Source organism: Triticum aestivum, chromosome 5A (assembly GCF_018294505.1).
Source record: "Triticum aestivum cultivar Chinese Spring chromosome 5A, IWGSC CS RefSeq v2.1, whole genome shotgun sequence".
Classification (NCBI taxonomy): domain Eukaryota; kingdom Viridiplantae; phylum Streptophyta; class Magnoliopsida; order Poales; family Poaceae; genus Triticum; species Triticum aestivum.
Genome location: NC_057806.1, coordinates 623,383,877 through 623,398,061, shown reverse-complemented (window position 1 = coordinate 623,398,061; position 14,185 = coordinate 623,383,877). Strand labels below are relative to the sequence as shown.

General features: G+C 46.0%; 2 protein-coding genes across 2 annotated transcripts; one reads left to right on the top strand and one right to left on the bottom strand.

Annotated features, from left to right (window-relative positions):
• The first annotated feature begins 324 nt into the window (after positions 1–324).
• On the top strand, positions 325–2,348 carry LOC123108040 (probable polyol transporter 6). The gene is made up of 2 exons (XM_044529905.1): positions 325–612; positions 703–2,348. The coding sequence occupies exons 1-2, from the start codon at positions 498–500 to the stop codon at positions 2,103–2,105; spliced, it is 1,518 nt and encodes a 505-aa protein (XP_044385840.1). The 5' UTR covers positions 325–497; the 3' UTR covers positions 2,106–2,348.
• A 9,453-nt stretch (positions 2,349–11,801) lies between these two features.
• Positions 11,802–12,460, bottom strand: LOC123108039 (pathogenesis-related protein 1). The gene has a single exon (XM_044529904.1). The coding sequence runs from the start codon at positions 12,417–12,419 to the stop codon at positions 11,919–11,921; it is 501 nt and encodes a 166-aa protein (XP_044385839.1). The 5' UTR covers positions 12,420–12,460; the 3' UTR covers positions 11,802–11,918.
• Between the last annotated feature and the right edge of the window lie 1,725 nt (positions 12,461–14,185).

Below are 14,185 nucleotides of genomic sequence, written 5' to 3'. Positions count from 1 at the left end.
AGTGTACCACTCTCATCCACACTCCACAGCCATCCTGCCCGCTGTAGACGCTCACAGCGCCTGTGTTTCATTACGTTAATAAAGCTGGATGCCATCATGGGATAGATTGCCTGTAGAAGAATCGTGCTGGACGGGTCTCTTCTTATGGTCTTATCCACTGGATGCTTATTTTGGGAGGAAAGACTAATTCTAGCCATGGATGGATTCCGCTGATCCGCTCTGATCTGACGCAAGGCAACACAGTAAATTAGCCCTTATCCTTGCATGCATGCATCAAGTCAAGGTTAGTTGGTACCCCCATCTGAATCCCGAGATATTAGCCAGGTTCTAGCAAGCTGGCCGTGAGTGTTAAGTAGAGTATAAAGCTGCATGCGGATGGTTAGTCCAATCCGGCCCTAGTCACCCGCGATGCAAATCACACTCCTGCCAGGAGGACGTACCTGCCATTTCTAGTAGTTCGTTTCTCTCTCTCTCTCTGACTCGGAGGGGCATCAGCCATGGGAGTGGAGGAGCAGGGGAAGAAGAATGGCGGCGATGGGGGTGGGAGGACGAACAAGTACGCTGTCGCCTGCTCCGTCATCGGCTCCATCATCTCCATCCTCATGGGCTACGGTACGTGATCAGAACGAAATGGAGTACCATGCATGCATGTCCATCCCCTGTTCTGTAAGTGAAGTTAGATGTGTGATCTTGTGGATGCAGACACCGGCGTGATGAGCGGCGCGATGCTGTTCATCAAGGAGGACCTCGGGACCAACGACACGCAGGTGCAGGCCCTCGCCGGCATCCTCAACGTCTGCGCGCTCGCCGGCTCCCTCACCGCCGGCCGCGTCTCCGACTGGGTGGGGCGCCGCCGCACCATCTCGCTCGCAGCCTGCATCTTCCTCGCGGGCTCCGTCCTCATGGGCCTCTCGCCCAACTTCGCCACGCTCCTGGCCGGCCGCTGCGTCGCCGGCGTCGGCGTCGGCTACGCGCTCATGATCGCGCCCGTCTACGCCGCCGAGATCGCGTCCGCGGACATCCGCGGCTCGCTCACCTCGCTCCCCGAGATCTGCATCAGCTTCGGCATCCTCATTGGCTACGTGTCCAACTACTTCCTCGCCAAGCTGCCGCTGGTCTACGGCTGGCGCACCATGCTGGGGCTCGGCGCGCTCCCCAGCGCCGTGCTCGCCCTCGGCGTCCTGGCCATGCCGGAGTCGCCCCGGTGGCTCGTCATGCAGGCCCGCCCGGACGAGGCGCTCGCGGTCCTCCGGAAGGTCTGCAACACGGCGGGAGAGGCCGACGTGCGGCTCGCGGACATCAAGAGCGCGGCCGGGTTCGTCGAGGGAGACGACGCGTCCGCGCCCGCGACCGGCAGCGGCGGCAAAGGCGTGTTGAAGGAGATGTTCATACACCCGACGCCGACCGTCCGTCGCGTCCTCGTGGCCGGCCTGGGCATCCACTTCTTCCAGCACCTGAGCGGGATCGAGGCCGTGGTCCTCTACAGCCCGCGGATCTTCAAGGCGGCCGGCATCGCCACCCGCAACAAGATCCTCGCGGCAACCATTGGGGTGGGCGTGACGAAGACGGTGTTCATCATGACGGCGATCCTGCTCGTCGACCGCGTCGGCCGGCGGCCACTCTACCTGTCCAGCCTGGCCGGCATCGTCGCCTCGCTAACCTGCCTCGGCCTAGGCCTCACCGTCATCGAGCACTCGCCTCACGGCCACGGCGCGCCCTGGGCGGTCGTGCTGGCCATCACCACGGTGTTCACCTTCGTCGCCTCCTTCTCCGTCGGCGTGGGGCCCATCACTTGGGCCTACAGCTCAGAGGTCTGGCCGCTCCGGCTGCGCGCGCAGGGCGCCAGCATCGGCGTGGCCATCAACCGCATAATGAACGCCGGCGTGTCCATGACCTTCGTCACCCTGTACAAGGCGATCACCATCGGCGGCGCCTTCTTCCTCTTCGCGGGGTTGGCGGTGGTGGCTGCCACGTTCTTCTACTTCTGTTGCCCGGAGACGCAGGGGAGGCCCCTGGAGGAGATCGAGGAGGTGTTCAGCCAGGGTTGGCACGCCCGGCGGAGGCAGCAGCCGTCGTCGTCGCCGGTGGCCGACAGCAAGGCATAGTGTTTCACGGTGACGGTACAAACCATGTACCAGGACGTGTCCACACTTCGCATGGCCGTAGTGTTTGGTCATAGGATTTTAATAGTAGTAGCTTTTTATTACAAATAGTGCTGCACTTTGGAAGGTTTATTAAAGAGAAAGATAACCTATCAGTACTGTATTGTAGTAGCTGTCGTGAGTGTTGACAAGAAATTTCCAAAACGATCTTCAGAGAAAGAATGGGAATTTTATGGGAAATGTTTATATCTCGCTTCAGTGCAAGTGCTCCTTCGGTCTGCCTTGAAGCTTCGGCCCCGCACTGTAGCTACTGGCCGGCCCGTTCCGTCTGTTTTTTTTTTCCTTCATCCATGGTGTTTCGTTCCGGTTCATTGAGTTTAGTTCGCTGGGAATGCTAGCTGCTCGGTTGAAACCTTTCCTTTCCAGAGATTAGAGACTCAAAGTGCGTTCCCATCAGGGAGGATAATCACGGACAATGTTATACTAGTGGCTTATGAATGTCTACACACGATGAAAAAGAGAAGGAAAAGTAAAATTGGTCTATGTGCTGTGAAGCTTGATATGCATAAAGCGTATGATAGTGTTGAATGGGGTTTTTTAAGGCAATCCTTGGCAAGTTGGGGTTCGATGAGCGATGAATTGGACTAATCATGTCATATGTGACCTCTGTCGAGTATAAGGTCCGGTTCAACTCTAATGAAACAGATTCGTTTGTTCCTATTAGGGGTTTAAGACAGGGGGGGGGGGGGCCTTTGTCCACACACCTCTTCTTGCTATGTGCTAGGAGCAGGGGGGAGGAATACAAGTGTGTCGTGATTCCCTGGTAATATCTCATTTACTCTTCGCCGATGATTCCTTGATTTTTATGAGGGTGGATGATACGAATGTTGTTGCCTTGAAGGGAATTTTAAATGACTATTGTGCGGCTTTAGGGCAATGGGTGAGCACGGCCAAATCATCTATTTATTTCAGTGCAAACACAGATGTGGAGGACAAAGTTGAGGTGTGCCAGACACTTGATATTATGATAGAATCTCTCTCTCATAAATATCTGGGATTACCCTCAATGATAGGTGTGGATCGAGTGGATTGCTATAAGCACTTGATAGAGAGAATCCAAAAACCGATGAACGGTTGAAGGAAAGAACACTATCTTATGGCGGGAAAAGAGGCATTGATTAAGGCAGTAGCCCAAGCCATACCAATGTATGCGATGAGTGTATTCAAATTTCCTAAAAAAATGCAAAGGAATCACTGATATCATATCGCATTACTGGTGGGGTGATGGAGAGAATCAGCGAAGGATGCATTGGTTTGCTTGGTGGAAGGTGTCTGTTTCAAAGGAGAAAGGAGGCTTAGGCTTTCGCGATGTTAATAGTTTCAATTTGACTATGCTCGCGAAACAATGTTGGAGACTCGTTGAGAATTAGGAATCTCTTTGACCCATGGTTGTAAGGTCCAAGTACTACCCATCTAGAGATATCCTAAACTGTCAACTCAAGAAAGGTTCCTCCTATGTATGGCAGAGTATATGAGCTGGCATTCAGACTTTCAAAAAAAAGGTGTATTTGGAGAGTGAGAAATGGCATGAAGATCAACATTTGGGAGGATAGTTGGATCCCAAATAGCTCTTTTAGGAAGATAATTACGGTGTGCGGCAACAGAATTCTAACCACTATGAATGAATTGATAGACCCTGTCAATGGAGGATGGGATGAGCAAATTATCAGGGACAATTTTTTTGGAACATTGATGCAGAAAGAATACTGTAAATTTCTTTATTCCAGTACGATACAGATGACTTTATCGCATGGCATCTCACAAAGTCTGGTACCTTTGCCGTCCGATCGGCCTACTACATGTAGTGGGAGGATTCCTATTTGGCCCAAAACTCAAGTACATGAGGAATTAGTGGATTAGTGTCACATCCAATATGGAAGATTATATGGAATCTTAAAATGCCAGGGGAGGTATATTTGTATGGAGATGCCTTCACAATGCTATTCCATGTATGGATGTACTGGCTAATCGCCATATCTCAACTTCTGGTTAATGCCCAGTGTGTCAAATACATGCGGAGGATGTAGCGCACACCCTGTTCATGTGCAGTCGAGCAAAAGAAGTATGGCACGCTCTGTGATTACTTGAAATCATAGAACAAGCATGCACACCACACTTGTCAGGAGCAGAAATCTTAGAGAATCTGTTATGTAATGCGACTAATAGGAAGCAATATTTGGACGTAGTTCAAATCTCAGAGATGATCGTGGCTACCAGCTGGTATCTGTGATGGCAGCGGCGTCAAATTGTGAAGAAGGAAGAGGTGCAAGCGCCGGCGAGAACTGGTCCAGCAATCCGAGCCTTAGCACTTAACTATGTGCGCGCAAATGGGAAAACCTGTCGCGACGCCGCGTATGAATCGTTGGAGGAAGCCGCTATCTGGTCAGCTGTCACTTAACGTTGATGCATCCTTTAATGAAGAAAGTTACTCGGGGTCATGTGGAGCTGTCATTTGAGATCACCTTGGCTCTTTCGTTGCTGCATCACCAAGCTTGAATATGCAGCCGATATTGTAGCAGTTGAAGCAGTTGCACTGGTGAAAGGCCTTGAGCTAGCTCTACAACTTGGGATAAAAACTCTTCTGATCCAGATGAACAATTTGATTGTGGTCGAGTCCCTAAAAAGCAACAGTGAGCATTCCATGGTGGCTGCTCCAATCTTTGATGAATGTTGTAACATGATGGAAGATTTCAGGAAGGTCGAAGTAGAACATTGCAATAGAGTCAAATATGGTTGCTCATATATTAGCTCAGAAGGGCAGCCGATATTGTAGCAGTTGAAGCAGTTGCACTGGTGAAAGGCCTTGAGCTAGCTCTACAACTTGAGATAAAAACTCTTCTGATCCAGATGAACAATTTGATTGTGGTCGAGTCCCTAAAAAGCAACAGTGAGCATTCCATGGTGGCTGCTCCAATCTTTGATGAATGTTGTAACATGATGGAAGATTTCAGGAAGGTCGAAGTAGAACATTGCAATAGAGTCAAATATGGTTGCTCATATATTAGCTCAGAAGGGACGTGTGGAACCTCCGGCTTTTGGATGGACACACCCCCGGGTTTTCTCTCAGTTGCTCTAGCGGATGATGTAAGCATTTTGTGAATAATAAAGCGGCCATGATGGCCTTCCCGTCAAAAAAAAAAGTTTGCTGGGTTAACTTCGTGGTTTTCTTCTGTGTCTTTTTTTCATGTGTGGATTTCTTCTCGGTTTTGGCCTGTATTTTAGGTAAGTTATTTCGTTTCTTATTTCTTCACCTGCTTTTTCTTTCTTTTTCGGTTTTCATATGTCTGTTCCCTGGATTTTATATTTTCACTGATTTTCGTGTTTCCTTTTTCTCTTTGGTTTTCTTTTGTTTCTTTCTTTGGTTGTTTCTTTTCTGTTCTAGGTTTTTTTATTTTTCTTTGTTTTTTATTTCTTTCTTAGTTTTCATTAGTTTTCTTAGTTTGTCTTCATTTTTTTATTTTTCTTTATCTTTGTTTGTGTCCTCATCGGTTTTAACAGTTTTTGGGGTTTTTTATTTTTATTTGTTCTCGGGGTGTTTCTTTTGTTTCTTTCTTCCACTTCTTAGGTTTTCATCTTTTTTTTCCTTTTTTCTTCGACACATGTCGACATTTTTCATCCGCACTTAATATTTTGTCTATACACCACGAATATTTTTTGGTACATGTTTAGAACTTTTTAGGTGATTAACATTTTCAAGAATTAATGTTTGATTACTAATTTTTCCATACACATTGTACATATTAGGTATATATCAGGAATATTTTTAATAAATGTTTAATTTTTTAAAAAATATGACCAATAAATTTTTATATGTTATCTACAATTTTTAATTTTTATGTTAATTTTTTCATACATGTTCTACATTTTTCGTATACATCAGGAACATTTGTTTTTATACATTTCACATTTTTTAAATAGATTATTAACATTTTCAAATATTTCTGTTTCATGACTATTTTTCGTACGCATAGTACATTTTCTATGGACACCAGGAACATTTTTTATGCACGTTTAACATATTTGACATACATGATGAATATTTTTCCCAATTTTTTATGTTAATTTTTTAATACACGTTCTACATTTTTTTATTCATTAGGAACATCTTTTCGTACACGTTTAACATTTTGATACAGATGATTATATTTTCAAATATTTATTTTTGGAAGTTTACTCTTTTCATACACATTATATATTTTTTCTGCACATCAGGAACATTTTTTATACATGTTTAACATTTCCCAAGTAAAATATTAACATTTTTAAAACTTAGTTTGCTTTATGTCTACCTTTTCTATACATCAGGAACATTTTTTTTACATGTTTAACATTTCCCAAGTAAATGATTAACATTTTTAAAAACTTACTTTGCTTATGTCTACCTTTCCTATACTCAGTATATATTTTTATATAAATCAAAATATAATTTTATACACATCTAATATTTTAAAAAAACATATGTAAGGCATATTTTTTTCATATATATGTTAGAAAAATTTGGAATTATAAATAAATGTAAAAAAGAAACAAAAGAAAGATGAAAACAAGAAAATAAATGTTATAGTGGACTCTCGCACGCAATTGGCCTTCTCTGTAATGCGCTCGCTTTAGGCTAGGCGACCGTCCAATTCGCGTGGAGCGAGGAGGTATCCGAAATCAATAATTAAGGAGTACTTTTTGCAAAGATCACTCCCCTCCCCAGGTTGCGACAAGCGGTGCACTGCATGCATGCCACTTGTCACAATCTGGAGGTTTTCCTTTTTTTAGACTCGTTTATTCAAAATGTTTTATTTCTTAAACCACGCGTCTAAATTTTAAACTGTTTTCACCATTGGATACTCGCATTGAGATCTTCAAAACTAGATACCATGTTGATAGGTTTTGAATTTTTTTTACAAAAAAACCGAACCGAGGGCGCATTTTTTCCTTTTCAAAGGGGCACGAGTGTGCCTCTCACAAAAGCAAATTCATGCCTCCATGAGAAAAAAAATCCATACGTCTCGAAAAGACAAAAAAATATGTTTTTTCTACTTTTTCTTCAAGAGGCACAACTGTGCCTCTTGGGGAAGAAATCCGTGCCACTGCGAGAATTAAATCGTACTTTCCAGGATAAAGGAAAAAAAAGAAAACACTTTCTTTCCCCTTTTACGAGAGGCATGATCTCGCAGAACCAAATCCGTGCTTTGACGAGAAGGATATGCATGCCTCTTGAGGAAAGAAAAAAAGGGTTTTTCCCCTTTTTAGGGTGGCATGACTGTGCCTCCCACGGAAGCAAATTCATGACTTCATGAAAAGTAAATCCGTGTCACTCGTGGAAGAAAAAAAACACATTTCTTTTCCTTTTTTGAGAGGCACCATAGAAGCAAATATGTACCAAAAGTATATTCGTGTCTCTCGTGAAAAGAAAAGCGCGTTGTTTCCTTTTCCAAGTTGCACGACTTTGCCTCTCATGGAAGCAAATTTGTGCCTCTCGTGGAAGGCAAAAATATGTTTTTCTCTTTTCCGAGAGACACGACTCATGGAAGCAAATCCGTGCCTCCACGAGAAGTAAATTGGTACCTCTCGTAGAAAGAAAAAATGAAAACGTATTTTTTTCATGCACGACTGCACCTCGTGGAAGCAAATCCGTGCCTCACGTAGAACGAAAAAGCGCGTTTTCATTTACTTTTCCGATTATGCCTCTCACAGAGCAAATCTGTGCTTCCACGAGAAGTAAATCATGTCTCTCGAGGAAGAAGAAAAACGTATTTTTCATGATTTTTTTAAGTTGATTCAAAAGCTAAGAAAAACTGAAAAGCTAAAAAACTAAAAAAAAACATCTAAAAGCCGAAAACACGTACGAAGAAAATGAGGAACACATGACAGCTGCTGAGAGCGCGTCAAGTGGCAGGCTTCCCAGCCCATCCAAAGTGACCCGCTGATTAGTTGCTCCACACGAGGTATAGCCACGCCCGTTAGGTTAATCAAAAGAAAAAGCCACACCCGTCAGGGGCCACGTTTCGTATGGATTACACGTGGACTACCCCCTATGCTACTTTCTTGCGCCCCCTTCCTCCATCCGATCTATGCCTGTGGGAATGTATCCGGTGCACCGGATGCTATGGAATATTTTAAAAAATCTGAGAAAATTCTAGCACGTTAACGCAACATCAACGTATGATGTTACAAATTTTCGTATACAAATTCAAAATATTTTTTGAGATACAAATTTGACAAATTTGACATCAGTGTGATAATGGGCCAAATCTAAAGCCCAAGTTTATATACTATTCAGCGTTGAATTTGTCATTCTTGCTTTTCGACTTATGTTTCGAATTTTGACTTGAAATTCGTGACAACCTACATTGATGTTGTGTTAGCGTACTAATTTTTATGTATAATTTTTTGTATATTTTAAAAGCACAATGTGAGTTTGGTGCATCGGTAGTACCACAAGCTTCGATACACCAGATATTTTCCCCTATACCCGTCACCACACCATCTCCTCTGGCCGTGCCACTTACTTCAATCCACTGCAGCCAGTTGGAACCAGTTGTGGTGGTGCGAGCGGAGCCCTGGGGGCTGGGGACGAGCGGGCCACGGTGGTGCTGCTAGCAGGCGATGCGCCGGGGATGAGGCTGCGAGCCCAAACATGGAGGAGTTGTGACCGCGTAACGGTGGTGCAAGCCTTAAGCAGTCTAGCGGTGTCGTCCCTATCCACACGAGCACTACAACTAGCGCAGTGCTAAGCCGGGACCGTCGTTAACTTTTGTGCACATAGCAATACTCCCCCATGCATACTGCACACTTGGAAAAAATTCTCCCTGCATACATAGTTACATACAGCAACATAAAAGAATGATTCACTCTCCATCAACATCAATAAACATAATTTTAGCAAAAGAAGACATGAAAAACTTTTATTACCATTTGTCACACTTGTTATATATGTAGGATGCAACACAAATACCTAGAGCAGAATGCATATATAGAGGCCTTGTGACAATGAGTTGAGATATTTAATGTTTCAAATGATGGCTATCCAGAAACACAGATGGGTTCTTCTTTTAGAACCGCTAACACCTCTGAGGTGTTTGTTTTGGGTCTGTCTGTCCCAAACAACCCCATGAAAGTTGGTGCATTTGGTCCTCAGCAATAATCTTCGCCACCAAAATGTCCTTTTCTTTTTTCATCTTTGCCTTGGAAATAGTCTCATCTTTAAATTCCGTTGCCGTTAGAGTGTTGATCCCATGCCGGCCCTCTATCAGTTCCCTTGCCTTTTTCCTTAGGCTGTCCATCCATTCGGTGTACTGGCCACATACATAATACACCATGCCGCCTATGGGAGTCATCAGGATCATAATTGTGTGGACGACGAAGCTCTGGATCACTCCCTTACACTCCTCGACGAGCAGATTGAATCCTAAGATGACCTTCTTCATACCCATCTTGTGTTCCACCCTCGTTTCCTCGGAAAACCTAATGAACTCACCCAAAACCAAGGTGGAGGCAATTGTTGCGGGGAATGGAGATTCATGGATCAAGGCAGGCTTCTTGGTGGGAGTGCATAGCGGCTGCATCTGCATTGTTAACACTAGAGCTAGGGCGATGATGATGGCCGACTTGTAGCACTGCTTGCCGCACCTGGACTTGGGCTCCCCCGACACCAGCGGTAACAAGGTGAGGGATAGAATGGTGACATACCTCATCATGCACCAAGTAGGTGATCCGATAATGGTTTATGAAGGCAACGAGGCCAATGAGTGTGGCTTTTGCGTGGGAGAAAATGGAAGGGAAGGTAGCGAAGGATTCAGAGATGTCGACCAGTGTGTCCAACATACATTTTGTCGCCGTGAAGGAGAGGCCGATGATATATACTCACCGGCACCAACTTGGGGTAATTGTTGAACTTGTCTGGCGCAAGCAGTATTTGGGCCCAGGCGCCTAGCCACATGACCACTAGAAACGACAACACCACTAGAAAGGACAGTGCCATGAGTGCAAGAAGTGGTGTGAGGACTATGTTGGAGACACTGAAAGGTTTCATGCACATATGCAACAGCACGAGCGTGAGGCCGACGATGAACGAATCCTTCATCGAATCCAACAGCTTACACGATAGTGCCATCGAGCACACGATATAGATGAGATAGCCAGCAAGGCCAACAAATGTTGCTTTCATGTCGAAGTCAATGGAAGGCTTCTCGAACGGTGTGCCCCACATCATGTTTAACAACACGAGGGTGAGGCCAACAATGACCATGAGCGCCAACTCAGGGTGGACGTACCGCATGGGACACCAAATGTGTAATTTGCAGATGGCGCCCGTGGCTATGACGAGGACCGGACACGACAACGCCACCATGCACATGATATAGACGAGGTAGCCCGCAAGGAAAACAAGGGTGGCCATCATGACTGACGCACTGTCGGAATGCTTCATGAACATATCCATCATGGTGAAGGTGACGCCAACGACGATCATGAATATCCAATAGGGGCAATTCTCCCTGGTTGTGTCTGCAGTCCTGCACGGCACACGGAGACGGCCATGATGAGCACCATAAACGACAATGCCATCATGCACGCGATAGCCAGCGAGCCCAAGAAAGGTGGCTGCCAAGATGGAGGGGAATTCAGTGACCTGAGCAGGCCACATCATATCCTACCGCGACGAACTCATCCGCAACCGAGAGACAAAGTCGCTCAACCATCGATGATATACATCATCCAAGAGGCATGTGCAAGTATTGTGGCCATTTGAAACAACTAATAGGTTGGTGGCCAAGTGGTGCGCAAATCATCGAGCAAGTAAGTTGTTCTATGTGTTAGTCATTTGGCCGGCTATGTTCTATGTGTTGGTCATTTGGCCAAATATGCAAGCTGTTCACAATGTTTTTCTTTGTAGTCTTCCCGTACGTGCAACTTGTTCTGTAAGGTGAAGAAGAGGAACTTCGTCCTCTCGCATTTTTTGGTTGAAGTTGAGTGGGCAACCCAAGGTGTAGAAGAGAAAAAAGACTAAGCTCGAAGAGAAGAGGGTTGAGATCATGGTCTCTTCGAAGGATTTAAAAATGTTGACCTTGAAGATGAAGGGGTTGGATGACGATGTAAGAATGATCATGCAAGCAGCACGTCTTAGGATGTTGAAGCGCTTGGAAGAGCGGCTAGAGACGACGAAGAAGGGGGCGGCCAAGAAAGATGCGGATGGCGAGGATGAGCCGGTGACAGAGTGAGTGTGGAGGTTCGGATAGCCGGTCCGGAATGGATTGCCGGACTGTGATACTTTTGTGACCGGACATGTAAAAACTATGAACACCGGCCTCTCTTTTGTTGTGATCGAGCGCTATGTGATCACGCACTATGCATTTGAAATTCAAATTGGCCGGACCTGGACAAACACTTAAGGAATGTGTCGGGTCAGTATTGGAGTTGCCCTAAACGCCATACACCATAACAGTAGGACTATATATTGATTAGTAGGTTTTTGTGCTGATTTTTTTCCGTAGCGAGGCACAAACAAGTACCTTACTCAACATAACAGTAGGACTATATATTCATCCATAAGCACCGCACGTACATCAATACAAGTTACATATTTTTTGCGTCGATCAATACTACAACTACAACTTACATGAATCGTAGTAAGATCCATAGCCAGTGTTAACATCTTATCACAGTCGACCGTGATCATCACAGCTCGATTATTTATTCAATATATATACGCTGCTACGTACATGAACGCAAGCATGCATGCATAGCCACACACGTACGTATAGCCTAGTATGGGCTCTCCCCCAAGAGGTTGCCCGGCGGGTTGTAGCTGCAGATGATGAAGACGCCGAAGCCGCTGGCACACACGACGCGGGCGCAGCCGATGGCCGTCGAGTCGCGCCACACCACCTGCGTGTAGGTCAAGCACGTCTTGAGCGCCGGCGCTGAGCAGGTGTTGCTGTCGTGGTCGTAGTACTGCTTGTTCGACACCCACAGTGCCACGGCGTCCGCCGCTGTCCAGTCGGCCCCACTGCCTCTGAAGAGGTTCTCCCCGTACGGATGGCCCGCCGGAGAAGTTTTCAGCCGGCAGTCGCCGCGGCGCTGCCTCGCGTACGCCTGCGCGTACGCGGCCACCGTCTCGTTCCAGATCACCGGCCCGACGCCCACGTCGGCGCGCGCCGCGTTGTGGGCTTCCACGAAGTCCTCCGGCGAGTTCTGGGCCGTGGCCACCATGACGGACGCGAGAGCTAAGAGCAGTACCGCTGATAGCTTCGGCGAGTACTCCATTGCTAAGCCTAATACAAAATTAAGGGTGGGAAGATGTGTATGCGAATGTATCTGTAACGATGATATAGGCTGCCACCGTGAGCTGTGTATTTATACTGCCTGAACAAGATCGATGGCTTCTCTAAGCTAAGTTTGTAAACTCTGATAATAGAAAAGAAATTCAGATAACTTAAAATTTGCAAACCGTGTCGGAATAATTCAAGCTGATGGAACAGAATGCATTTTATCTGCAGCTGTCCAGCTCACTGAGTTAGTCAGTCATCGTGACAGCTGTAACGCGTTATTTCTTCTGAGACATGATTGTTCCAAAACGCATTTTATCTGCAGCTGTCCAGCTCACTGAGTTAGTCAGTCATCGTGGAACCTGTAAAGTGTTATTTCTTCTGCGATTGACTCTTCAGAGTAGCTTCGTCACTGATATTTACATACTGGAATGCATTGACATGGCCCAATTATTTGACATAGGAAATTGGTATAGCAAGTTGACATTGGAATCATGGAATGCATTGATAAATTCGGGTGTCCTTCTCTAATCGGTACCTAGCCGACCCCTCAAAAGCTTCATAGGAGGATAACTTTTACTCTAGCCGCCTCTTAGTCCCTAAATATACTCGCCTGCGGCCGGCTGGAGTAATTTTTTTTCCGCTCCGAAGACGCCATCGCACCTCCCGTTCCATCCGCGGCCCAGCCCCGGACCGCCGCCGCCGCACCCCACCGCGGCCCACCATTCGCCGGTCACCCTAGAGCAGAACGTGAGCGGAACGATGACGAGAATGTGGTGGAGGCGTCAGTCGCCGGAGCTTGAGATGCAGCGGACGAAGGCGAGATAGAGGAGGCGGCCTATGCGTGGTTGCCTCTAGCGCGGATGAAACCAACAGCATGAACGAAGAGGGACATGGCCACACGTCATGTGGTCGCCGATGACGCATCCTCCTCGCTCGTGTTGCTCGTCCTGACGTGGTTACTATCATCACCACTTGCCGTGAAGACGCATAGCAAGTGTTCGATGAAATGTACGAGGCAAGTGTAAGCTTGAGGGAGTTAAGTTTAGAGGTTCGGTTAGGAACCACACATTTTTTAGAGTAGGGAAGATACTCCTCTATGATACTCAGTGGTTTACTCACTTAAATTATAAGGAATCAGTTAGGGATGCTTTATGCACATTAGTCAAACCAGCCACCATAATCCTTCAATTATTCTGGATTAAATCTACATTGATCACTTCCAACGGCCTTCTGTGGATAATCGAAATTTAGTGGTGGCTTTTGAGGTCTCCTAGTTAAATATCTTCCCCTAATTTAATCTTGCTTCTTAGGATTGCTGGCATACTATGAAATTATGTTCCAGTCGGACGAATCATATGGCATCATCTATGGAGACAGATAAATTAATTTAGATGATGACGCACTATCTACATTTGTTGCACTTTGCTTACATCTCACGGGCGATCTTGAAGTGACTACATTATTATCTAAATGTGGTGATCATTTTTTCTTTGAGAAACATCACTCCATAGCCTATATCAATCAAAGTTCAGGGAAAAAGAAACTAGAAAATTAGGGCAAATAATAATACCGTCCCTGTCCTAGGCTATAAGACATGTAGAGGGACAATGTGATCTCGTTATCTTCAATCTAGACTTCGATTGCCGATCTCTGTCAATGCCAATTGATGCGGAGCATCCCAAGGCCATCCCATGGACCCAACTACATCTTCTACGACATCTCTTGGACCCATGACACGAGCATGTGCAAGAGCCCTTGAAA

Bases quoted from the DNA above. Each gene is read 5' to 3' on its own strand.
- LOC123108040 (XM_044529905.1), top strand. From the start codon at position 498: ATGGGAGTGGAGGAGCAGGGGAAGAAGAATGGCGGCGATGGGGGTGGG. The intron at 613-702 runs GTACGTGATCAG...TTGTGGATGCAG, and splicing joins CTCCATCCTCATGGGCTACG to ACACCGGCGTGATGAGCGGC.
- LOC123108039 (XM_044529904.1), bottom strand. From the start codon at position 12,419: ATGGAGTACTCGCCGAAGCTATCAGCGGTACTGCTCTTAGCTCTCGCG.